This window comes from Oncorhynchus clarkii, chromosome 20 (assembly GCF_045791955.1).
Source record: "Oncorhynchus clarkii lewisi isolate Uvic-CL-2024 chromosome 20, UVic_Ocla_1.0, whole genome shotgun sequence".
NCBI lineage: Eukaryota > Metazoa > Chordata > Actinopteri > Salmoniformes > Salmonidae > Oncorhynchus > Oncorhynchus clarkii.
Window position 1 is genome coordinate 39,588,823 of NC_092166.1, and position 26,870 is coordinate 39,615,692.

Consider the following 26,870-nt stretch of genomic DNA (forward strand, 5'->3'; position numbering starts at 1 on the left):
CTGAAATGTGGCAAAAGGTCGCAAAGTTCAAGGGGGCCGAATACTTTCGCAAGGCACTGTATATATATATATATATATTTACAAATGAATGAATCCGAGTTTAAATGAGGACAAGGATTCTCTGTGTACTTCACCAGACATAGAATATATAACCAAGCACTACAGATAGAATAATAACAATTTTACTGATATTTTATTAGAAAAATACAAAGCAGTTCTCTATACAAATAAATATAGCAACGAAAAATAATATACCAATGTACAGTATGAAGGGGCCTACAGTCTGCTTGCTTCACAAGAGGCTCAACCTTTTGCAGAAAAACAGACATTTTGAATAACTTATTTATACAGGCTCATAAATTAGAATGGGTTGCGTCCATAGAGATAGATACATGGATATAACCCGTTTTAGCATGGCCATCGGCAATGAGGGCTTCCACCATTTTAATGGCACAGATACAAAAATGAGTTCTCTATCTATTTCTATGGCTGTCTCACTGCGTTACACCAGCCATGTAAAAAAACAACTCATCTCCATGAATGGTTGCTAGGCAGGATGGTCCAATACATTCAGGGCTGTGTGTACATAGAGGTCAGGCTCTCAGGTGGGTTGACATGTCATATTGTAATGTCACTCTCCTGTCTGTTCTTCAGCGTGGGCCAGCAAAGTCACGCAGTGTGTGTGTGCACGCGTGCACTTGCGTCCATTTGCGCGGACGATTTCATACGCATTTGGACACATTGGTACAATACAGGAACGATACATTTTAATTTGAAACGAGTCGGTGCGATTTGGTTTGATTAGGGAAACTAATTGATGCAATTCGGTTCAATGCACTTCTTTGTTGTTGCATTGAACACATTCATTTTCCATTTTTAATTAATAACTGCTGCTGATGGGAGCTCAGAAGCTGGGCCTCTCTGTGCTGGATCTGTCTGAGATGACTTCTCTAAACTGAGTGGCCCTCAGTGTGTGTGTGTGTGTCAATGGTGGGTAGGCACCTGAGCTGACTGAGCATCTACCACCCCACTATCAGATTAGGAGTGGGGAAATGTATGCTTTTTCTCCCACCACTTTTATCTGACATCACCATCGCCCACTGATTAACTTGTCATTTTTGCAGATTAAACATGTTTCCAGCTAGTGCCATGTCAATATTTATCTTTAGAAATTAGCATGGCATTTAGCCAATTTATATAATGCAGCTTTGTATTTTACCCCGTCTCAAAAGGGAATGGTTTAGACCGTTTGGAGTTTTACAGAGAGCTTCTCCATTCCGACCAATGAATCAATGCAACCATGTGCAGCTGGCAAAACTTATTTCTGTCCTTAATGAACATACCCTGTTCATGTTGAAATGACCAAATACACTGACTGTTTAAAGCAAAACTACCAAAACTATTTCTGATCTTAATGAGCATACCCTGTTCATGTTGAAATGACCAAATACACTGACTGTTTAAAGCAAAACTACCAAAGAACATACCCTGTTCATGTTGAAATGACCAAATACACTGGACTGTTTAAAGCAAAACTACCAAAACTATTTCTTATAGTGAACTTGAACAATTAAATGAAATGTGAATGATTGAAAACCCCAAATCAACAGTTGGATGTGAGTTGTATCCATTCCGGTCGGCTACACAACTCGAGTAAAAAACACTTTCTACAGCTCATTTGGTAACAATGACCCGAAATGACCCAAATTACATCTGTTGTCACTCAACTAATAAAGCCTATGATTTGACATTGTGAAAGCCATTACAAGCATCTGAATGCAGATGTACGAATAGCCCATTAGAACAACCTCTCGTTGGCGCGAGCAGCTGTCTCCAGCACTGTACGCACAGTTGCTATCTCACACTCATACGCAGTTACGTGATAAAGTCTGATAGGCTACTGAACTAAAGGAGGAAGCATCAGTTTTTTCCTCCAGAATAACACTATATAAAGTAAAAAACAGTTAACTGTCAGTTTGGAACATTTTAAATGGGTTTTCTGACTGATGCATACGTCATTTGGATCAGTTAGGGCTCCTCGCCCACAAATGACATGGATGCACTCAGCATCTTAAGCATTTGAACCGGACCTGATGTGCATTGGTGAATTGTTACATTCCTAATGTTTAGGTCTCCTAGAATGCCCAGTGCCTGTCCTCTCGCCTCCCATCTGAATGAGTAGTCGCCAGTTTCTAGGTCCCACGGGGTTCGTTCCCCCTCTCTGGTCTCTGGCACCACAAGCTGACTAGACCTTCGCTGAGCCACTGAGTCTTTGACGTGTGTTCGTTTTGTTGAAGTTGATACTGTTTACGTTTTGAGAGCGTCCAGAGCCAGAGCAATGATGCGCGGCATGCTACGGTAGAAGGACTCATTCTCCAGACCCACCAGGCTGTAGAAGGTCAGAGGTCGACCCCCCACCACCGCCCTGACCCGAGCCTCGTACAGACCCCGATCGTTCTTAGAGCTCAGGTCCACCAGCAACTGAGGAGGAGGAGGTGGAGTAAGAGAGTGCGAGAGAGAGGGACATTGGTCAACAACACAGGACATAATGACAGTAACAAATTACTTGAATGAAGAAAAAGTGTTGGGAAAAAGTCTAATTGGTTTGAGTTGACTTGTCTGACATAATATGCACAATCTCAATATCTACATAATTATATCCCGCATAAATAGACCTTGTAAATATAGCTGTGCAGAGAAAACCTCACCTCCTGGAAGTTCATGTGGAGGTTCTTGGTGGGGATGCCCAGGATCCACTTGTATGTGTCTCTGATACCACTCACTTGCTGGGTGGACTCTGCTACTCCTGGACAAGCTGTTAAACACCCACAATCTATTATTATGTTGCTAATATCCAATACCGATAATGTTAACATATACACATGCTATGAGTGAGGCTAGAGGTTTCTCCTGACCACGTGACCTGACCAGGAAAAACTCCAAGCCTTATGTTTAGTCTATCTAGGGCCCAGAGTGTTTCCTAGTCATGTCACATGGTCAGAAAAATAAAAAAACAAAATCAGGGCCGTAATAACGTGACACTGTTGATTACAGAGCTGTTCCATCTTACCATCACAGACACGTACAGTACAGACATGCAGTACTAGATGCGACACTTACCTTTAACCCCAGGGATCTGCCTCTTGCGGAGACTCCTGCGTCTCCGGTGGTCGAGGGACAGCTGGAGGGAGGGAGAACCAGGAAGTAGAGTCTGTCTGGAGTCAAAGGTCGTTGCTATGGGAGACATGGTGCTGCCGATGGTGGACAGAGACGGGAACAGGCGCTGTAAGGTTGTCTGTTCGGTCACAGCTTCGTTAAGCCAATCAGTAGTCTCTATTGAACTGACTGGTGTTGGATCTGAAAATGTGTCCTCTTCAAACGATGTTACACTAATTTCTGCATCTTCTGTCGCCATTTCAACCTGTGTCCCAAATTTCCGGATTTCACTGATGAGGGCTGTGAGGGACTCTGACCCCTGAAGGGGGAATGAGGAGGGTGACTCTTCAGTGGGAACAGCATGAATGTTGGGAGAGTTTTCCTGGAGGAGGTCTGTATTCAGGTGCAAGATCGGAGGAGCAGGTCTGGAGTCCAGTTTGGAGTGTAAGGCTGAGATGATGGTCTGGTACTTCCCCTCTAGCTGATGCAGAGAGGGGTCCTCTGCCTGGAAATGACATCATAAAGAGGGTTAAAAAAGGGTATAGTAAAGCACAGACTAACATTAACGTACAGCAACAGTATAGCATAGTACACCAGTAAAGCAAACTGTAGTGTTGATATAGCTACTGAATATAAAGAAAGAGTACAACACAGTCTCATATAAGCCAGTGGTCAACATGGGAGAGGGTCGTAAAGACAGTTCCCAAGATAAACAAAGTGACTGAAAATGACCTTTACAAAGTGTTGGAAGAGTTGAGTACACTATGGTCTACCTGAAGGAAAAGGCTCTCTTCTTGGCTCAGGGGTTTGGAGCCGTGTGTCTGTGTGTCCAACTCCACAGCGATGCCCCTGAGGTAGTTCTCCCAGTCAGCCACCAGGGGGCCTACCTTCTGGAACAACCCAGGACCAGTTTCCTCTGACCCTAACCGGACAGCACCCCATACCTGTTCTTTAATAAATAATACCCCTGTTACACACTTACAATGGCCATGTGACACACACTTCTGGATGCATAATATAATACAGACATACTATCAATAAATAGCATTACTACCTATAGAAAAAAAGCAAAGGTAGGCAGTGTGGGTAAGATTGTGTTTTTGGACATGGCTTTGAGGAGGAATGGGGTTGTTGTGGGGGTAGCAGGGGCTTACAGTACTGTGATGTGGAGTAGTAGGGTGTGTGGAGGTAGGGGATTAGATTAATGTAGGTGATTAACAGAACGGGGAGGAATGGAGAGTACGAGGGGGCTAGAAAGGGTACTGTGGGCTGCCTGTGTTGTACCTGTTTCCTGTGGGATCTCCCTCCTCTCCCTCTCCTTGGCGGTGAAGGCTGTACTGTAGATGTGTTCCACCAGTTGAGGCAGGGTCTGGGTGAAGAAGGTCAGGTCTACCTTGTCTCTGATATAGTCCTCTGCTCTCTGGAGCAAGTCCAGCAGGGTCTGCAGGAACGAACGCAACTCTGAAGAGAGGAGAAATCAAGGATACTTTATATAAAGAGCAGAGAGAGACTTGATTAATCTGAGTAATCATTACAATATCCAATATCCATCTCCACTACAACAATAGTATCATCATTATTGCTTTATACGATAGACTTCAAGCTGTTCTTGCCCACGGACCCCATCCCAGGCAAACTGGCAACCCACCATCTTACGTTAGCAAAAAAAATACATCTCACATCTCGTCTTCTCAGGTGAACGAGGAGCAACATTTACAAATTAATAGATTTGTTAGATATTATTTTGACATCCCAACATTACAGTTGGAAGAGGAAGAGTAAACTCTAACATACCTTTCTATCTAATAGGCTAACTCTAAATTGTATCGCTAAGAGCAGCTGTTAAAAGGTTAGCCATAGGGTTGGGGACAATTCCATTTAAATTCCAGTCAATTCAGGATGTATACTGAAATTCTAATTATTTTCAAAGCTTTTCAGCACACTGGTAGCCTATTCGCGGGTGCTTTTCAAAGCCTTATGTCAGAAATTGTTTTCTACATTGTAGAATAATAAGACATCAAAACTATTAAATAACACACATGGAATCATGTAGTAACCAAAAAAAAGTGTTAAACAAAAACATTTTATACTTGAGATTCTTCAAAATAGTCACCCTTTGCCTTGATGACAGCTTTGCACACACTTGGCATTCTCTCAACTAGCTTCATGGAAGTAGTCACCTGGAATGCTATTCAATTAACAGGTGTGTCTTGTTAAAAGTTCATTTGTGGAATTTCTTTCCTTCTTAATGTGTTTGAGCCAGTCAGTTGTGTTGTGACAAGGTAGAGGTGGTATACAGAAGATAGCCCTATTTGGTAAAATACCAAGTCCATATTGTGGCAACAACAGGTCATATAGGCAAATAGAAATGACAGTCCATCATTACGTTAAGACATGAAGGTCAGTCAGTGCGGAAACGTTCAAGAACTTTGAATGTTTCTTCAAGTTTAGTCGCAAAAACCATCAAGCGCGATGATGAAACTGGCTCTCATGAGGACCGCCACAGGAAAGAAAGACCCAGAGTCACCTCTGCTGCAGAGGATAAGCTCATTAGAGTTACCAGCCTCAGAAATTGCAGCCCAAATAAATGCGTCAAAGAGTTCAAGTAACAGACAGACACATCTCCACATCAACTGTTCAGAAGAGACCGCTGCAAAGAAACAACTACTAAGGGACACCAATAAGGAGGAGACTTGCTTGGGCCAAGAAACACGAGCAATGGACATTAGACCGGTGGAATTCTGTCCTTTGGTCTGATGAGTCCAAATTTGAGATTTGGTTCCAACCGTCGAGTCTGTGAGACACAGTATAGGTGACCAGATGATCTCTGCATGTGTGGTTCCCACCGTGAAGCATGGAAGAGGAGGTGTGCTTTGTTGGTGACACTGTCAGTGATTTATTTAGAATTCAAGGCACACTTAACCAGCATGGCTACCACAGCATTCTGCAGCGATACGTCATCCCATATGGTTTGCGCTTAGTGGGAGTATAATTTGTTTTTCAACAGGACAATGACCCAAAACACCTCCAGGTTGGGTAAGGGCTATTAGACCAAGAAGGAGAGTGATGCATCAGATGACCTGGCCTCCACAATCACCTGACCACAACCCAATTGAGATGGTTTGGGATGAGTTTGACAGCAGAGTAAAGAAAAAGCAGCCAACAAGTGCTCAGCATATGTGGGAAGTCCTTCAAGACTGTTGGAAAAGCATTACAGGTGAAGCTGGTTGAGAAAATGCCTAGGGTGCAAAGGGTGGCTAATCTCAAATTTAAACACTTTTTTTGGTTACTACATGATTCCTTATGTGTTATTTCATAGTTTATGTCTTCACTATTATTCTACAATGTATAAATTAGTAAAAAGTAAACAAAAACTTGAATGAGTAGGTGTGTCCAAACATGACTGGTACTGTACATACAGTGCATTCGTAAAGTATTCAGACCCGTTTCCTTTTTCCACATTTTGTTACATTACAGCTTAATTCTAAATACCCACAATACCCCATGATGACAAAGCGAAAACAGGTTTCTAGATTTTTTTGCAAATTGATAAAAAACAAAAAACAGAAATACCTTATTTACATAAGTATTCAGACCCTTTGCTATGTGACTCGAAATTGAGCTCAGGTGCATCCTGTTTCCATTGATCATCCTTGAGAAGTTTCTACAACTTGTTTGGAGTCCACTTGTGGTAAATTCAATTGATTGGACATGATTTGGAAAGGCACACACCTGTCTATAGAAGGTCCCACAATTGGACAGTGCAATTTTCCGTAGAGATCGAAGGACAGGATTGTATTGAGGCACAGATCTGGGGAAAGGTACCAAAAAATGTCTGCAGCATTGAAGGTCCGCAAGAACACAGTGGCCTCCATCATTCTTAAATGGAAGAAGTTTGGCACCACCAATACTCCTCCTAGAGCTGGTCACCTGGCCAAACTCAGCAATCGGGGGAGAAGGGCCTTGGTCAGGGAGGTGACCAGGAACCCGATTCTCACTGACAAAGCTACAAAGTTCCTCTATGGGGGATGGGAGAACTTTCCAGAAGGACAACCATCTCCGCAGCATTCCACCAATCAGGCCTCTATGGTAGAGTGGCCAGACTCTCTACCACAGTCAAGGGGTCTGAATAATTTCCGAATGCACTGTATACACACAGTACCGTGCAAAAGTTTTAGGCAGGTGTGGGAAAAATGCTGTAAAGTAAGAATGCTTTCAAAAATAGACATGGTAATAGATTAGATTGATCAATTAACTAAATGCAAAGTGATTGAACAGAAGAAACATCTAAATCAAATCCATATTGTGTGACCACCCTTGGCCTTCAAAACAGCATCAATTCCTCTAGGTACATTTGCACAAAGTCAGGGATTTTGTCAGCATATAGTCAGGTTTATGATTAAACAATTATACCAAACAGGTCCTAATGATCATCAATTCAATATGTAGGTTGAAACACAATCATTAACTGAAACAGAAACAGCTGTGTAGGAGGAATAAACTGGGTGAGGAACAGCCAAACTCATCTAACAAGGTAAGGTTGCTGAAGACAGTTTACTGTCAAAAGTCATACACCATGGCAAGACTGAGTACAGCAACAAGACACAAGGGAGATATACTGCATCAGCAAGGTCTCTCCCAGGCAGACATTTTAAGGCAGACAGGGGTTTCCAGATGTGATGTCCAAGCTGTTTTGAAGAAGCACAAAGAAACAGGCAAGGTTGAGGACCGTAGACGCAGTGGTCGGCCAAGGAAACTTACTGCAGCAAATGAGACACATCATGTTTACTTCTCTTCACAACCGGAAGATGTCCAGCAGTGCCATCAGCTCAGAATTGGCAGAAAACAGTGGGACCCTGGTACACCCATCTACTGTCCGGAGAAGTCTGGTCAGAAGTGGCCTCCATGGAAGACTTGCGGCCAAAAAGCCTCCGACGTGGAAACAAGGCCAAGCGACTCAACTATGCACGAAAACACAGGAACTGGGGTGCAGAGAAATGGCAGCAGGTGCTCTGGACTGATGAGTCCAATATTTGGCTGTAGCAGAAGGCAGTTTGTTCACCGAAGGGCTGGAGAGGGGTACACGAATGAGTGTCTGCAGGCAACAGTGAAGCATGGGGGAGGTTCCTTGCAAGTTTGGGGCTGCATTTCTGCAAATGGAGTTGGGGTTTTGGTCAGAATTAAGAAATGATCATCAATTCAATGCTGAGAAGTACAGGCAGATCCTTATCCATCATGCAATACCATCAGGGAGGCATCTGATTGGCCCCAAACGTATTCTGCAGCATGACAACGACCTCAAACACACAGCGAAAGACATTAAGAACCATCTTCAGCGTGAAGAAGAACAAGGAGTCCTGGAAGTGATGGTAGGGCCCCCACAGAGCCCTGATCTCAACATCATCAAGTCTGTCTGGGATTACATGAAGAGAGAAGCACCCGAGGCTGCCTAAATCCACACTACCTGCAGAGTACCTTCAAAAACTGTACCTAGAAGAATTGATTCTGGTTTGAAGGCAAAGGGTGGTCACACCAAATATTGATTTGATATTTGTTGATAAATATAATCTATTAACATCTATTTTTGAAAGCATTCTTACTTCACAGCATTTTTTCCACACCTGCCTAAAACTTTTACACAGTACTGTATATATACACATTCATTTACACAGATCCCCGGTTGAATAACCCTGCAATATAGGGGTTGGTTCATTTTGAATGCACTAAACGTGGGGCAGTTGAGAGTTCATGGTCCTCATGCTCACTTCACAGCAAAAAATGGCCGTGAATGTTACAAGCCAAACACTTACGACACTTCTTGAAGCGGCTGCGACATTTCTCCTCTACGAGGCGGTTGCAGGCTGCGGTCCCCTGGCTGGGGGGGCAGGTCTGGGCGTAGAAGCGACACAGAGAGACGAACTCCGACCTCTGCTGCTCCTCCGACAGCTCCGATGTCTTCAGCAACTCAGGGCACGTCGGCTCCCGACTCCCAAAGGACTCTGGGTAAACCAGGGAGTGAATGTTAGAATGCTGGTTCAGTACTGTATCATGATTCACATCAGGGTATGTAATATGTTTTAAATGTTTCACTTCAAAAGCTTTAGAACCAATCATTTAAATGCGTGGCAAATAATAGTGGCTTCAAAAAATGAGTTACTCTGTATCTCAGCGAGTATCCAATCGGAGAAGGCGCTGACCCGCGTGTAGACCCCAGGTTTGCCCTTTTCCCCACAGCCGTCTCCCCAGGACGTGATGCCGTGCAGCTGGAAGCGACCTGATATACGGTCCTGGTAGATCAGAGGGCCTCCAGAATCCCCCTACAGGACACAGACAGTATTACAGCTATGAAGTACTCTGCTATGAACTCAGAAATATGCCATTCAGCAGGCATTTTAATCCAAAGCAATTTAAGGTTGTCCGCATGCTTCCCAGACAAAACAGTTCGGAAGAGTTTGTGCATATATTATGACGACATTTTGTGATGTTTTTGTTTGTTTTGGACTTGTCCGGCTGTTCGAGCACACAACATTGTTTTTTTGGAGGCAAACCGGAGACAGTAGCCGAAGTCTACGCCCCTTCGTCAGTGATTTGTCAACAGTAGGGATTCTTCAATAAGTCTGTTGTCATTCAATGAGAGACACCTCGTTGTCATGCAATTTTTTTATTTTGCACCAAACATCTTAGTTAGATGTAAAATTGCACAACCCAGATCTCCTCGGTAAAAATGAATGTCAGATTTCTTAGAAAATACACTTCCTGAAAATAGAATTTAAGGGAGTATGCGAGCCCACTCGTTTGGTTCATGCTGACACCTTACCAGTCATGCATGTGGTGTATACATGTTTTATGTATGGGTGGTCCCGGGAATCAAACCCACTATCCTGTCATTGTAAGCGCTATGCTCTCTACCAACTGAACACCAGAGGACCTCACTCATCACAATATAAATGCACAGGAGCAAAGCTCTGGATTACATTTTGAATACATTTAAACAAATGACCTGGGAATGACATTATCTTAATCTCAGTCCATTGACATGGCAGTACCACCCACCTGGCAGGAGTCGATGCCCCCAGAGAGGTACCCAGCACACAGCATGGTGTTGGTGACCAGCTCCTTGCCCAGGGAGCTCTTGCAGGTGCTCTGGGGCAGCAGAGGAACCTTAGCCTCCATCACCACGTCAGCTGAAGGACCATCTGAGGTGATAGACAGGAAGTAGTTTAATGAGTACATATCATACTGTGTGTGATGGCTTCAAACAAAGTTCAATTTAGTCACTTCCTTATGTCAATGCATTTGCTTTTCTATACAAATGAGGTCTATAACCTGGCCCAAAAATGTTACTTGAGAAACGTACAACTTTGTAACACATGAAATATTGAGTATTGTAGCTCACATTTACTTATCCAGAGTGACTTACAGTTAGTGCATAGCGCCACACGTCTTTGGTGAATGAATCATATATTAATGATGGTTAAAATAATAGAAGTACCTTCGTAGAGGGAGCCCCAGCCGGCCACCAGACAGGGGCTGCCAGTAGGCGGTTCCAGACCTGATGGCAGACACACAGGGGTCACGCGGTCCGACAGGACCACCGGAGATGTCAGCTCCACCAGTGCTATGTCGTTGTTAAACGTCTTGGGGTTGAACTGCACAAAGAGGGAGGGAGGATTGATTAAGTTGATTGATTAACGTGTTTGACTGATTTAGCAGTTAATTGATTCATTCAATTGCATTGCTCTAGCCGGGAACATGTGACCTTCAGAGAACAGACTGTGCTGCAACACTCAAACTGTAGTATAGACGCAGCTCTGAAGGCAGGATGCACAGTAAGAAAACACGTATGAGAAACACACCTTGGGATGGGAGATGATGCGGTTGACCTTGAGCACCTGCTCGTCAGGGTCGGTCTTGGTGATATCAAACTCTCCCACCACAGCCGTCCAGTAGCTATCACTGCGGCTGCTACAGTAGAGAAACACAGCGAGAGAGCGGGATAAGGTCAATTATGCTGAACTTTTTACTCTGAGGGAAAACATTCAGAGAGACAAAATTAGAAGTGTCACACTCTCTCGGTTTAACAACCAGTACAAAAGGACCCACACTTACACACTTACCCAGCGAAGCAGTGAGCGGCGGTCACCACCCAGGAGCTGTCCACCAGCACCCCTCCACACATCAGCCCTCCGTCCAGCTGCAGGTTGACCAGCCAGGGCCAGCTGCCAGGGAGGGCCGGGGAACCCCCCACAATACGCGAGCGGGGCTGGGTCACGTTCTGCATCGCCGACAGCCTCTGGCCACACACTGCTGCTGGGAAAGAGGGGGAGGCACACACACTTATTTTTCATTTTACATTGCAAAACATTTTGGTGTGCCCTAATGAATAACAACCAAATATAGTGCAAATTGTGTGTGTTGCTCACCCACCCTGTGTGCGTGTCTGTGTGGCAGGCTCCAGATTCTGCATGGTGTTCAGGAGGCTACACTGGAGCACGCGGGCACTGCAGCTCTCGCCCATGATCCTCACACAAGCCTCCTTCTCCTTTTCGCCCGGCGGGCACCGCCGGCGGTAATACCCACATGCCTGGCTCAGCGCCCAGCTCCGCTCGCCCTCCTCCGGAACTTTCTGAGCCTTGGTAATGACGTCACAGCTGGGCTCAGCCAATGTGCCATCCAGAGAGGCTGTAAAGAGGAAGAGGAAGTAGAGATGAGGCCAAGATTATAACCACAATGATTAAATGGCACCATGTACGAACACTTATTCTCATCTTGTGTGATTGTTATGAACTTCTTTAACTCCATCCAAACGTTCTGTATCTACTTACACAAAATCAGTACAACAAGACATTAAGACACTCTTAAGACCTAGCCTCATGTTGTCACATGGGTGATGGGGAGAGATAAAAGCTATGGATGTTTCCTTACAGCAGGGTGCGGAGCGCTGTCCGCAGTCCTGAAAGAGACAGGGTACACAGTCTCTACAGACTGCCTCGGCCTGACTCCGCTCCGACGTTGCCAGCTCCAGAGCCGACAGAGCACTGGTCAACGCCGCCTCCAGAACCACAGTACCCCGGTCCGATAGAGCTACAGAGAGAGAGAGAGAGAGAGAGACAAGAGAAGAGAAGAGAGATGGAGTGAGAAAGGGATATGTCAACTTGAAGAACAGTATGACCAACAGCAAAGTCAGTGCAGAAATGAACAGTAGAAAGTCAGCAATGTGACTCTCAGCACTAGGGCACATAAATGCAAATCTTTAGACTACTCAGAACAGTTGAGACTGCATTTACATGGTCTTATACTGGCGGGCATTGTGACAGGTTTGTACTCTCGGAGGAGACATAATTATAAGAAGCACATTCGGAGGACATGCACACGACTGACACATTCCTTAAGTGTGGGAAAGTCGGAGTAGTTGACCGCACTCTGTGTTTGTGCTTGTAAGAGCGAGTACTGTGAGTGTTTATGTGTGTGTGTGTGTGTCACTGTGTGGAGCCCCATTTTTCTCATGATGCTCTTGAGCCCTTTGGCAGCGCGATAGGGGAGCGAGCTCACGCACAAACACGCTGGCGAGGGCTGTGCGGACGCACTTCAATTGTGCCGCCGCCCCCGCGCCCCTCCTCTGTGCGCTCCACATCACAGGGCAGGCCGCTAGCAAACAACGACAATGCTGATTAGAAGACTTAATTAGATGGCAGAGACGGCCCGAAGCATGGAGGAAAGGGGACACGGACTGGCAGGACAGGGGCGGCAGAAACCCTGCACTCTTGGAACCGTTGGTTCAAACCGCTACAAGCGCTGTGCGCCGCCATCATCATCATCACTTTGCTGTACTCAGCCTCCAAAGAGATCTGGGGATCTCTACTCTTAGGATTCATGCCGATCAGGGTAGCTGCTGTAACAGCCCTGGGGAAGCTCAGGGAAGTGAGCAAGGTTACCAATCCATTCCTTTTATAAGGAGGTACGGTAAGTGATTGTACTCATCAAGATGAGATTTGGCTGGATATGTGCCTGTATGTGCAAGGTCCATTTGACTGTGATACAACAATAAACCCCTAATTCACTCACCGGTATGTAGATGTCAAGATGACCTCTGCAGTGAGCAGGATTAGAGAAGCCTGCTCCGACAAACTGTTTGATCTATCCTATGCTTACTCTGCTATCAAATGCTTACTGGTCCCGGTAATTGTAAAGTGTCTGCTAAATGGCATATGCTATTTACTATTTTAAAACACCGACACCAAACGACTTACTGCTGTCACTAATGTCTGGAACATGTCACTATGTAATACAGCAGTGTGTGAACCCAGTTCACCAATCTGCATCGGTTAGGCTTTTGACCTCAGAGAAATTGCTGCACAGGCCTATAGTTTACCGTGCCTTCACAAGGACAAAGAGAATTTCCGATCAAAACACTAAATAGAATAGATCACCCTCGCACTACCAGGAAAATCTTGCTTTATTTCAAGTGACAAGCTCAAGATCAGACAGATAAAGGCCAGCTCCTCTGAACTGTGGCAACAGTAGACTTGGATAGTGCTGCAGACTCAATGCGCAGAGTGTGAATGACAAACCAAGCATCATTAAAGAGAAAAAGTCATCACTACCACAGCATATATACAGTACATGTACTCTCTACATCAGTGTTTCCCAAAATGTGTCCAGCTGATTGAAATGATCAGAGCATAAGGATGAGTTGGTTATTTGAATCAGCTGTGTAGTGCTAGGGAAAAACCCAAACCGTGCACCCAGGGGGGACCCTAAGACTGTGTTTAGGAAACCCTGGTCTAGATCATCCACACTAGGTGACATATTATTCAGTGAATAGCCAAGAAGTTGACATGAGAAACGTAACCCTCGCAGTGTGCAAAGGTATGACACGAAGAGACACGGTTTAAAATGACACACAGACAAGGCCTTCTACCTTTCAGAGCACTCTGAGGCATCCTGTACACCTCTCTCCCGGCTGGCGCTCCAAGGCAGCAGTCCATCGCCATCAGCAGCAGTGACACCAGCAACATGCCGTCAGATCATCAGATCACCACTCAGCGGTGGAGAAGAAAAAAAAATCACAACAAAAAAACAAACAAAAACTCAGAGAAGAAGAAATGGGCTAGCTGTAGTAGTAGTAGTAGTAAAAGTCTCTGTCCAGCAGCGCCAGCTATTGTCTTGAGACTTGTCTCTATCGTGGCTGTCTCTCTGCACTCTCCCACACACACTGTGCTGCCGCGGGGCATCTGTCTGCAAGTTTCCTTAGAGGAACAATAGGAAGGAGTAGAGTGGTCTGCGGTATATATAGAGTCCCTCGGGAAACACCAGAGAGGTGGAGGAGGGGCGAGAGTGAGGGAGGGGGAGGGAGGAGAGATGCTCCCATGGCCAATGCACAAACAGCTGAATTCATTAAAACTGTGACAGCAAATCTGAGTACAACTTGCCAAGGCTGGAAATTACAAAGAGGTTTGGTTCTGTGAAAAGGGGGGAGAGGGAGCCAGGAGGGAGGGGGTGGAGTGATGGGGCTTGGAGGCAAGAAGGGGGGGGTGTTTGAATTCATTAACATTGGAGGGAGAGAGTTAGTTGTGGAGCTATGGCTGTGTGAGAGAGTTAATGTTGTGAAAGGGCCGAGCAAAGCAGGGTATCAGTGACAGAGAGATAGGGAAGACAGGGAGACGGGGACGGAGAGATGAGAGGAAGAAAGAGAGAGAGAACATGGACAGAGAGATGAGAGAAAGCAGGGAGGGACAGAGCAGAGGACAGAGAGATGGGGGAGGGACAGTGAGAAGAGAGAGAGGAGCGTCTGCCATTCTCCCTGCCCGTCAAAGAGGGCATTGTGCACGATGTCTCTCAGAGGATGCCCACTTCAAAGCCGTCCCCCGGGAATCACTCGGACACCGCCCCCATTGATCACTTACAGCCCTTTATCCCCCCCATTAAAATATTGTCAGTTCACATCACTTTTGTCTTTCTCAGATGAACTCACCAATCGTTATATAAAGATATAATGTAAGAATGGTGGTCATCATAAGTTGTGTCTTATAGTAGCAAACCAGTAGGTTTCAATTGAAAAGTTTTCAATCTTGGTAACTTTTTGCTGTATGTCTATGCATTGCAGCTCCAGCATGAGTAGCCAAAACAGCATTGATCGTTATGAAGGCTCTTCTTTGATGTGTTGTCGGTATGTAATTAAGACCAGATTTAAATCAAACCAAATCTTTGTTACTAACATAACTACTTACTACCTGTGTGCACACACACACACCTTATTCTAAAAACTAGTAGGCCAATATCTGTGAGGGCAGTTTATGAATATTTCTACTCTACTGTGAACCATTCTGCTATTCTATCTGGGAACAGGAAAAGGTGTATGCATCTTCATTTTTAATGCAATGTGGGTTTGAACTGAACCCCAACTTCAGGGCAACCTGGCTTAATTTGTACTTGACAAAATGTTTGCACCTGTTATTTTCTAGAGGAACTAACGCATATTGTAATAGAAGAACCAGAGTTTTTTCCTGCGCAGGTCACATGGCCAGGAAAGACTCCTAACCCAATCTATAAGGTTTTACAAATAAGTCAAATAGAGGTCAAGAGGAGAACGCAGACCTTGATTCTAAACACAGTGACTTCCAGGTCACATGGCCAGGAAAGATGTGACTTCCAAGTGTTAAGTTTTCATTTCCCTCTGAAAATCACAAGTTGTTCAGACACCCATCACCCAGGTTCTTGAGACTTCTGTAGAACCGACAACAAAATGTGACACTAACGGCGACCACAGAAGACCATACCACCAACACAGACACAATGTTCTGTACACCCATGCACAGACTGTTAGTGGAGAGAACGTGGTCTATGGTCACACACTAGCTAGATGTCCACATAAAACGAGGTCTAGATACAAAGACAAAAGTAAGCCAAAAGAGGGACGCAAATTGGAGTCATCTTTAAGCCAAGTGAGCGGCTGAACGATGAAACGCAGCGCGGCTCCAACAGTAGCAGGACAGCATCAAAGTGTGCCGCTGCAACCCTCCCCACAGGCCAATGCTGACGGCAGGGTTCACACTGCTAACAACAAACCCTTCCCTTTATCCACATTGTTACGTTACAGCCTTATTCTAATATGGATCAAATGTTTTTTCTTCCTCATCGATCTAAACACAATACCCCATAAGGACAAAGCGGAAACAGGTTTTTCAAAATGTTAGCAATTGAATTTGGTTAGAATATAACTTCGAGACAGGATTGTGTCGAGGCACAGATCTGCGGACAAAGACCAAAAATGTCTGCAGCATTGAAGGTTCAAGAACACAGTGGCCTCCATCAATCTTAAAATGGAAGAAGTTTGGAACCACCAAGACTCTTCCTAGAGTTGGCCGCCTGGCCAAACTGAGAAATCAGGGGAGAAGGGCCTTGGTCAGGGAGATGACCAAAAACACAATGGTCACTCTGACAGAACTCCAGAGTTCCTCTGTGAAGATGGGAGAAACTTCCAGAAGGACAACCATCTCTGCAGCCCTCCACCAATCAGGCCTTTATAGTACAGCGGCCAGATGGAAGCCACTCCTCATTAAAAAAGGCACGACAGCCCACTTGGAGTATGCCAAAAGACGCCTAAAGGACTCAGACCATGAGAAACAAGATTCTCTGGTCTGATGAAACCAAGATTGAACTCTTTGGCCTGAATGCCAAGCATCACGTCTGGAGGAAACCTGGCTCCATCCTTACAGTAAAGCATGGTGGTGGCAGCACCATGCTGTGGGGATGTTTTTCTGCAGCAAGGACTGGGAGACTAGTCAGGATCGAGGGAAAGATGAACGGAGCAAAGTACAGAGATATCATTGATGAAAATCTTCTCCAGAGCGCTCAGGACCTCAGACTGGGGCGATGGACCACGACCCTAAGCACACAACCAAGACAATGCAGGAGTGGCTTCGGGACAAGTCCTTGAATGTCCTTGAGTGGCCCAATCAGAGCCCAGACTGCCAGAGCGTGAACCCGATCAAACATCTCTGAAGACCTGCCAGAGCGTGAGAGGATCTGCAGAGAAGAATGGGAGGAACTCCACAAATACAGGTGTGCCAAGCTTGTAGCATCATACCCAAGACCCGAGCCTGTAATCGCTGCCAAAGGTGCTTCAACAAAGTACTGAGTAAAGGGTCTGAAAACTTATATAAATGTGATATTTCGGTCTTCTTTTTTGTCATTTTGCAAAAAAATTCTAGAAACCTGTTTTTGCTTTGTCATCATGGGGTATTGTGTGTAGACTGAGGGATAAAAAATATATATATTTATATATTTTTTTAATAAGGCTGTAACGTAAACCAAATGTGGAAAATGTCAAGGGGTCTGAATATTTTCCAAAAGAACTGTATGTGGACAGCTGCTCATCGAACATCTAATTCCAAAATCATGGGCATTAATATGGAGTTGGTTCCCCTTTGTTTCTATAACAGCCTCCACTCGTCTGGGAAGGCTTTCCACTAGATGTTGGAACTTGCTTCCAATTCAGCCACAAAAGCATTAGTGAGGTCGGCACTGATGTTGGGCGATTAGGCCTGGCTTGCAGTCGGCATTCCAATTCATCCCAAAGGTGTTCGATGCGGATGACGTCAGGGCTCTGTGTAGTCCAGTCAAGTTATTCCACACAGATCGAGACAACCATTTCTGTATGGGCCTCGATTTGTGCACAGGGGCATTATCATGATGAAACAGGAAAGGGCCTTCCCCAAACTGTTGCCACAACGTTGGAAGCACAGAATCTTCTAAAATGTCATTGTATGCTGTAGCATTAAGATTTCCCTTCACTGGAACTAAGGGGCATAGCCCGAACCATGAAAAACAGCCCCAGACCATTATTCTTAATCCACCAAACTTTACATTTGGCACTATGTAATCGGGCAGCTAGCGTTCTCCTGGCATCCGCCAAACCCAGATTCGTCCGTCGGACTGCCAGATGGCGAAGAGTGATTAATCACTCCAGAGAACGCGTTTCCACTGCTCCAGAGTCCAATGGCGGCAAGCTATACACCACTCCAGTCGATGTTTGGCATTGCGCATGGTGATCTTAGGCTTGTGTGCGGCTGCTCGGCCATAGAAACCCATTTCATGAAGCTCCCGACGAACAGTTCTTGTGCTGATGTTGCTTCCAGAGGCAGTTTGGAACTTGGTAGTGAGTGTTGCAACCGAGGACATATGATTTTTATGCGCTACCAGCTTCAGCGGTCCTGTTCTGTGAGCCACTTCGCGGCTGAGCTGTTGTTGCTCCTAGACTTTTCCACTTGACAATAACAGCCCTTACAGTTGACCGGGGCAGCTCTAGCAGGGCAGACATTTGACAAACTGACTTGTTGGAAAGGTGGCATCCTATGACGGTGCCACGATGAGAGTCATTGAGCTTTTCTACTGCCAATGTTTGTCTATGGAGATTGCATGGCTGTGTGCTCGATTTTACACCTGTCAGAACAGGTGTGTCCGAAATAGACTATATATACACATTTGTGGATTTGGCTGTGTGAAGTGTGTGTGACTGTGTGTATGAGTGGCTGTGCCGCAGTTTGAGTGAGTGGCCGACTTTGGCAACATCAGAGGGCTGTGCTTTGAAGTTGCGGCATAACAGAGAGAACGGGTGTGTGAGAGAGACACATTGGGGGATGGAAAGAGAGAAAGGAGGAAAAAAGGAGACTGACAGTAAATAAGTGTAAGAAGAGAAAGCGCTAATTTCCGCTCTCAGTACTTTGTGTGTGTGTGTGTGTGTGTGTGTGTGTGAGTGTGTGTAGTGACTGGGGGGGGGGGGGGGGAATCAAAACAGTCACATATCGCAATATTATTTTGGATGATATTATGACTGATCAAAACTCATTCTCTCTCTTTCTGCAGCAGACATATAGTGAGCAATATATTTGGAACATCAAACCGCAATATCAAATAGAATCGTGAGAATCGCAATAAATATAGTATTGGCACCTAAGTATCGTGATAAATCAAATTGTATTGGTCACATACATGTGTTAAGCAGATGTTATTATGGGTGTAGCAAAATGCTTGTTTCTATCTAACAATTTCCCAGCATATACCCAACACACACAAATCTAATATCGTGTCGTGAGGTCCCTGCTAATTAGCAGCCCTGGTATGGTGTGAGTCTGTGTTGTTTCTAAGTTTGTAGTGTTGTGTTGGTACTGTAGTGTGTATGTGTGTCGTGTCCCAGCCCCCTCCATGCACCCGCGTGGCACAATGGCCCTGAGATCTGTAAGCCAGCTCAGGCAGAGCGGGATGGCATGGGACAAACGGTCGGCACGCTTTCATCCTATCCCTCCATCCCCTTTGATGTCCTTTGATTAATCTGGCCTCCGCTCACTCGCTCCTCCCATCCCTCCCCCTCGAGTGGGCATAGTGTACTGAAGCCCCCCCCCCCTTCTTTTTGACAGTCTATCGCTCAGTATTACACCTCTTTTACCAGTCTCAGTGGCACTGACCACACAGAGCTAGACCAGCAAGCAACGTTGAAGAATGGAGAGGTCATTCAGTCTTAGAAGGGAAAGTGAGAGATACTAAATGTAAAATGAGAGGTCAGCAGTTTTAGAAGGGAAAGTGAGAGATACTAAATGGAAAATGAGAGAGGACAGCTAGACAAACAAGTGGTTCAGGCATCTCACCTCTCTCGCCTCTTCTTGCTGTGACAGCACACCCGCTGCTCTAGACCTGAAATACATCAGAGAACATTAAATCAAGCCAAAGCCACACGCTTAAAATTGAACACACACAAATCCATAGAAAGCTTAACTTGAAAGTGCATTAATGTCCTGCTAGATCATGGCATGACTGACATCACATCGTATGGAGAGGTTTTGGAGGCGTACTTACCAGAGCCATCTCCTCTAGTCGGGCAGTTCAGCAGTCTCAAATGGCTACAAGGGTTACATCTCACTGCCACAAGAAGTGCATTGCAGAAGCCTAGACAGGATTTGCTTTTGTCAGTCCATATCTCCATTGAGACAAGAAACCCAGTATTTGGAGAATTGGGTTTAGGGTGTGTGTGTGTGGTGGTTCCTGCCCTAGGGATCAACGGAGGTTACACATGGTGCTGACATAACACACACAAGCCCTACAAAGACACTAGGCAAGGGTCTAATAAGGGTCATAACCTTTCTGCTAAACGCATGCTGGATTTTGGAAAAAAGACCAACAACGTGAATGAGTTAGTAAGTGGCGCAAAGTGAATGAGTTGGTAAGTGGCACAAAGTGAATGAGTTAGTAAGTGGCACAACGTGAATGAGTTAGTAAGTGGCGCAAAGTGAATGAATCAGTAAGTGGCGCAAAGTGAATGAGTTAGTAAGTGGCGCAACGTGAATGAGTTAGTGGGTGGCGCAACGTGTATGAGTTAGTAAGTGGCGCAACGTGAATGAGTTAGTAAGTGGCACAAAGTGAATGAGTTAGTAAGTGGCACAAAGTGAATGAGTTGGTAAGTGGCACAAAGTGAATGAGTTAGTAAGTGGCGCAACGTGAATGAGTTAGTAAGTGGCGCAACGTGAATGAGTTAGTAAGTGGCGCAAAGTGAATGAGTTAGTAAGTGGCGCAACGTGAATGAGTTAGTAAGTGGCACAAAGTGAATGAGTTAGTAAGTGGCACAACGTGAATGAGTTAGTAAGTGGCACAAAGTGAATGAGTTAGTAAGTGGCGCAACGTGAATGAGTTGGTAAGTGGCACAAAGTGAATGAGTTGGTAAGTGGCGCAACGTGAATGAGTTAGTAAGTGGCGCAACGTGAATGAGTTGGTAAGTGGCACAAAGTGAATGAGTTGGTAAGTGGCACAAAGTGAATGAGTTGGTAAGTGCCGCAACGTGAATGAGTTAGTAAGTGGCGCAACGTGAATGAGTTAGTAAGTGGCGCAACGTGAATGATTTAGTAAGTGGCACAAAGTGAAGGAGTTAGTAAGTGGCGCAACGTGAATGAGTTAGTAAGTGGCGCAACGTGAATGAGTTAGTAAGTGGCACAACATGAATGAGTTAGTAAGTGGCACAACGTGAATTAGTTAGTAAGTGGCGTGAGAAAGGAAAGGTTTTGTAAAGGCTGTCAACAGGGACATTTGAGATCTCTCTATAAGAATCACTTTGAGACCCCAGGGTGAGGACAAAGTGTGTGTGTGGAAGGGCGTTGGGTACTGAAACTGCTCGATGGGGGGGGGCTGCATGAGTTGGTTACATAAAGGAAGCGCACAACGCTCTACACACAATCACGCCACAATGAGAACCCTTAACAACAATCCTGTTGAATAACACCCAGGTATTGTGTGTGGTTATGAAACCATTTTCTCCCATTGTCTCAGGCAGAAAACAATTGAAAACTAGGTCAGCGGGGTACGCAGGGCTGGGCAGGGGAGAGAAGGGGTTCCCAACAAGGCAGCACAGACAGACCTAAAAACATACACTTCAGCCCCCAGACAATAACTCAAGCAAAAGCATCTCGTCTGTGTAGGGCTGGAGCGGGTCTTTCATTCTTGAACATTTAGTAGAACTCTTAAACATAACCGGAAAATGTTTTCATTTGAATAATCACAGATTTAGATGGGGGACAGGATAACACTGATAAGATCAGCAATATTTCCTACACTACATAGCAGTATGCTGATGAAACTTGTGTGCTTATTCAAGTGATGTTGCATTTGTGATAATGAAGTTCAGTTCAAAATCTGAAAACATAGCTTTTAATATTTGCTATTAGCAAATAAAATGACAAATATCAGCACATTCAACAGGAAATACATTCTCTCTTTATCCCAATTTTTTTTAAAGACAAATTAGAAACAACCTTTTTATAAACAGGGGAAAGGATAGTGCCTTAAACAAAAGACTCCTAGTCCAGGCCACAAACCCATGGAATAAATCTCAAAAGTGTCTTACTCTCCTTGTCTCCTCCCTTTCAGTTGTTTGAAGGCAGTGCAGACTGAGGGAAGGAGACAAGGCGTGGAAGCACCTTCAGACCATTGAGCAGCCTATGTCTTAATAAAACAGTACATGCCCATCTCAGGCTACAGTGGTCAGTGTCTCTGGTTGTTGAGGCTCTTGGCCTTGGAGATTATCTGTAGGGGGGTCTGCCTGCGCTCGGCCCCGGAGCCTGCCATGGCCCCTTCCCCCTCCTGCTCCCCCAGAGGGTCCATGTCCTGAGAGGACGTAGACGTGGTTGCTGACATCAACCTGCGGATGTTACCCACCTGACCGAGACAGGAGAGAGACAGAGACCATATTAGAGACACATATTATCCTCAGATTACACAGACCCACAAAGAATTTGAAAAACAAATCCAATTTTGATGAACTCCCATATCTATTGGGTGAAACACCACAGTGTACAATCACAGCAGCAAGATTTGTGACCCGTTGCCACAAGAAAAGGGCAACCATTGTAAATACAACCAATATTTATTTTCCCTTTTGTACTTGAACTATTTTCACAACACTGTATATAGACATAATAGGACATAGACATAACATTTGTGAGTAAAAAAAAAAGTAAAAAATATCTATTTCACTTGCTTTGGCAATGTAAACATGTTTCCCATGCCAATAAAGCCCTTTAAATTGAAAGAGGAGGAAGGACAGAGAAGTGACAGGGAGACAACACAAAAAAGCATGCACCACAGAGCACACTTGAAAATGGAGCCCTTATTCTTTCTGACCATCCACCTCAACCCTCTCTGAATGTTTCCCTCACCTCGGTCTCGATGTGCTGCAGAGCTTTGAGGTGGCTCTCTCTGCAGTGGCTCACCCTGCCCACCTCCTGCTCTATGGACGCAGACATGCTCTCACAGTCACTACACCTGTGGACACGCATAAAGATCAGCAGAATCTATATGTGGACAGAGAAACAGGCATAAAACATACAGTAGAAAAGCAGGACTAATGATACAATATTAATGATTCATCAGATACAGACAATGACATTCTAACATGGCTTTTGTTGGGGAAAAAACTACTCATAACCGGGTCTATAATCTCAAACATTAATATGCAGAACTCTTCTATACATAGACACCCCCCCACACCACTGTGTCAGTATGCTGGCGATGCGGCCCATGCCCTGGGAGCGGATGTCCCGGCCGATGCAGGCGTCCACCTCCAGTTGCTGCCTGCACTGGTCCAGCTTCCCCCGGATCACGTCAGCATACACAGCCTCTATCACCAAGTCCTCTAGCTCACGCACACTGCCCACCTCCAGGTCCTTCAGCAGCACTGAGTACGGGATCACCTGCACTCACCATGATAATGAACAGAAGTGTGTGAGAGTGATACTGCACATTACTCATTTGCAAACTGGTGCTGGACCAATAATGAACACCATGAATAAGAAGAAAGCCTACTGCTCTCGGTTTCTTTGATCAAACTGACTGCACAAATACAATACACAAACAATATTTAGGGTTGCTTCGGGTCTGTTGCAGTAGACAGTCCTGTACGGACCTGCATGTTTGCAGCCAGGTTGACAATGGTCAGATGCCTTAGTTTGTTCTTCTGGGTCTCAGTCAAGGGGGGTAGAGTATCCTTGAATGCTGAAAAGACAAATAGGACCAAAAATAATTGTATTTTCCTACTAGCATAGATTTAGCTGATAAATAATTATTGAGGGATGATGTACTTGCTACGACTGTGAATTGTAGGACCCCTTTAGGTATAATTTAAAAAAAGCAAATATAAAACATTTGAAAAAATATTGAATTTGGCCTATACTACTATAGCCCATAGAAACACATTGAATACCACATTCATAAATGGCAAAAAAAAGACTGTCAACTAGCTTAATAAGGATCTGCTCCTTTTTTCATTTTCACACCGATCCTGTAGAGGTTAAACTGATTGATTTTGATGGCAATTTTTTAAATAATGTTACTTAGATTGAAGCAATAGACTTAGAGATGCACTGTGCAGAAATCACTCTGCCATTTTCTGTTTGCTAAAATTCTAATAGTTCACATCATTTCAGTTTATGCTGTAAAACAAGCAAGTATAGTGTAGAGCAGGGGTCTTCAACAGGTTGATCGCGAGCTACCAGTAGCTCGTAGGCTCACATACGAGTAAATCGCTAAACAATTCTGAATGTACATGCAATTTGACATGTATTAGATACTGCAAGCTCCAAGATACTATCTAATCAATGCAACATGGACATTATCCCACCCCTGGTTAGCCACTATTGGCTCAAAAAGCCAAACCTAACACAATATCTGCCGATTAAATTCCAGCAATATTGCCTGTCTATCTCTGTGGTGCATGCGTTTTTCTGTCACTCGGTGTGTAGCCAGTTGATGCAATAACCATCTTGTGGGTTGACAGAAATACTTTCCCCAAAATCTTCTCAATTAAATGGTAAGGCTTACCCTGCAGAAGTATATAATGAATAAATATCTCATTAGTATCTATTATTTGTTATTGCAAAATTTGCTGTGAAATGAGCAACAGCTGTACAGAACCATCACTAGACACCCACATTTGATGGCATATTCCTTGCTTGCTAGATGCATAATTAAAGGGCCAGATGCACAACTAAAGGAGAATTACGCAACAAAATGTTTTCTACCAGACCTGAATTATTATAATTATTTTTTTTTAAACATGTACTCAGAACATCCAATTTCATTTTTTCTCTATGAACAATTGTAATTGAGACTGAAAATGATTTTTTTTACTGAGAAAACAATCTGGAAAAATATAATCCAGAAAATATTGTGCACTACTTTCTATTGTACACTAAGGACCTGGGGAAGAGTCGCAGTGGAGAGAAGATTGAAAATATTGTGCACTACTTTCTATTGTACACTAAGGACCTGGGGAAGAGTCGCAGTGGAGAGAAGATTGAAAATATTGTGCACTACTTTATTGTAAACTAAGGACCTGGGGAAGAGTCGCAGGGGAGAGAAGATTGTGTCTATTGGAAAGCTAGAAAAAAATTAGTAGCTCAAAAATGAGCAGCTTAAAAATGTAGCTCTCATGCTAGAAAAGGTTGGAGACCCCTGGTGTAGATAATAATTGTACCATCTAAACTGCTGTGAAATATTTTTCATAACCAAAAATATTTCATTTTCAGCTGTTTTAAGCTGGCACACAAAACAGAAATTAAATAGATGCAAAACCCAAACTTATGAACAGGAAGCATAGAAATAGCACACATTATACAGATCTACCTCTTATTTGACATGATTTCAATGAGAATGACAGATCTATAGACTGTTCAAAACATTTCTATGTGAATTTGGTCAGTCACCCAAAAAGTTACATATTGCAGCTTTAAGGATTTTTAAGATGAATGCACTAATTGTTATTCGCTCTGGAGAAGTGTCTGCTAAATTGACTAAAATGTACAAATGTAAATAAATCAACCCGTGGATACTGTAGCACCATTACCGTGTAAAATGAATAACACAAGCAGAAAAAAGCATGAAAGGATCAACTACCTTTATAATCATGGTATGTGCCATAGGCAAACATGTTGAGCAGTTGACTGTAGCCTTCATTGGGACCTTTTGACATCTACAAAGAGAGAGCAGTGAGTTGGGGGAAAATTTATCATATACCTTGAAACCAGTGACATCTAGTGTTGTGGAGTTAGCCACTACATTTGAGTGAAAAATGAATGCCCTCCACATTCATACACAAGTCACTCCACTTGAGAAGAAAAAGAAGCTGGTTAGCTAGGTTACCTGTTGAATGCAGGGCAGTTCTAGGAACTCTCCGAAGACATATACCCCCGGAGCTTCCAGTAATTGTTTTATGAGGGTAATCAAAGCGGGTCCTTTCGTATTTTTGGCCAGCAATATGAACTGCTCCAGCTGGTTATTGTGTTTCGGCTCTCCAGCCATCTGAGGAAAAACTGAGAGGAGCTAGCCAGAGCTAGCTAGCTAACGTTAGCGATGTCATTTTAGCTGACTAGCAAACTGGCTTATATATTAAACCACAGCAAGGCAATAAAGTTGACTAGCAAGTTAATTTTGCTCCCAGGCAGTTACCGAAATTTGCTACTGTAATACTCACATTGGTTTTGTTTATCTTGTCATAAATATTGTTTCGAGCTGCTTGACTAAATGCCAACTTGTTTTCATGAGAAAGATATGGGGGCGTGTCTAGGCAAATGACACACGCTTTTACAGGAGACATTAAAGGGATATTTCATCAACATTACAAAATGATGTGTTGGTTTCCTTACTCTGTCAGCAGTCTATGGTCATCGGGAAGTGTGCAATTTACTCCTCAGCCTGAAGTGTCGCCACTTGCACCGTTGGCCGACCAACTGGGTCATTCCTACAATGTTGGGCCTTTTGGACCTCATAACTTTTTAGAGGAAAATTATATATATATATTTTATTCTATCAGAAAAATGACATGATTGACTTTCAGAAGAAAATATTGGTCAAGTTCAGGCACTTAAATCAGGGCCGGTCCTAGCCTTTTGGGGCCCTAAGCACCTCGCAGGCAAAACATTTTAGTGGTCCCCCTCTTGATGGTGGAGAGTTTTTAAGTAAATTTCCTGCAATTCTACACATTTTGCCATGGGGCTTAGATAAAATGTTGTAGTTTTAAAGCCGTTTTCTGCAAATCTACACACTTTGCCATGGGTGGAGAGAAAATGTAGCAATTTTCTAACACATTTCATGCAATTTTACTCATATTGCCATGGGGCCGTTCAAAAGTTTGGGGTGACTTGAAAATGTTAATGTTTTTGAAAGAAAATGTTAAA

General features: G+C 44.2%; 2 protein-coding genes across 6 annotated transcripts; both read right to left on the minus strand.

The window, feature by feature from the left end:
* Positions 1–1,482: 1,482 nt before the first annotated feature.
* On the minus strand, positions 1,483–19,935 carry LOC139376348 (serine protease 56). 2 transcript variants are annotated; one of them, XM_071118781.1, is made up of 15 exons: positions 19,803–19,935; positions 14,078–14,197; positions 12,082–12,240; positions 11,584–11,838; positions 11,274–11,463; positions 11,013–11,121; positions 10,649–10,805; positions 10,210–10,352; positions 9,314–9,473; positions 8,967–9,155; positions 4,441–4,617; positions 3,930–4,105; positions 3,121–3,661; positions 2,709–2,815; positions 1,483–2,481 (listed from the first exon to the last, which is right to left on the minus strand). In XM_071118781.1, the coding sequence occupies exons 2-15, from the start codon at positions 14,172–14,174 to the stop codon at positions 2,308–2,310; spliced, it is 2,634 nt and encodes an 877-aa protein (XP_070974882.1). In that variant the 5' UTR covers positions 14,175–14,197; positions 19,803–19,935; the 3' UTR covers positions 1,483–2,307. The 2 variants fall into 2 exon arrangements, with proteins under 2 accessions (XP_070974882.1, XP_070974881.1); XM_071118780.1 differs by lacking the exon at positions 19,803–19,935 and having other exon boundaries at positions 14,078–18,541.
* Positions 19,936–21,832: 1,897 nt separating this feature from the next.
* On the minus strand, positions 21,833–26,262 carry LOC139377422 (COP9 signalosome complex subunit 7b-like). 4 transcript variants are annotated; one of them, XM_071120451.1, is made up of 7 exons: positions 26,168–26,258; positions 25,837–26,026; positions 25,591–25,666; positions 23,603–23,691; positions 23,188–23,390; positions 22,857–22,962; positions 21,833–22,356 (listed from the first exon to the last, which is right to left on the minus strand). In XM_071120451.1, the coding sequence occupies exons 2-7, from the start codon at positions 25,993–25,995 to the stop codon at positions 22,183–22,185; spliced, it is 807 nt and encodes a 268-aa protein (XP_070976552.1). In that variant the 5' UTR covers positions 25,996–26,026; positions 26,168–26,258; the 3' UTR covers positions 21,833–22,182. The 4 variants fall into 4 exon arrangements, with proteins under 4 accessions (XP_070976552.1, XP_070976553.1, XP_070976551.1 ...); XM_071120452.1 differs by having other exon boundaries at positions 21,836–22,356; positions 25,837–26,006; positions 26,168–26,262; XM_071120450.1 differs by having other exon boundaries at positions 21,988–22,356; positions 23,170–23,390; positions 25,837–26,006; positions 26,168–26,235.
* Between the last annotated feature and the right edge of the window lie 608 nt (positions 26,263–26,870).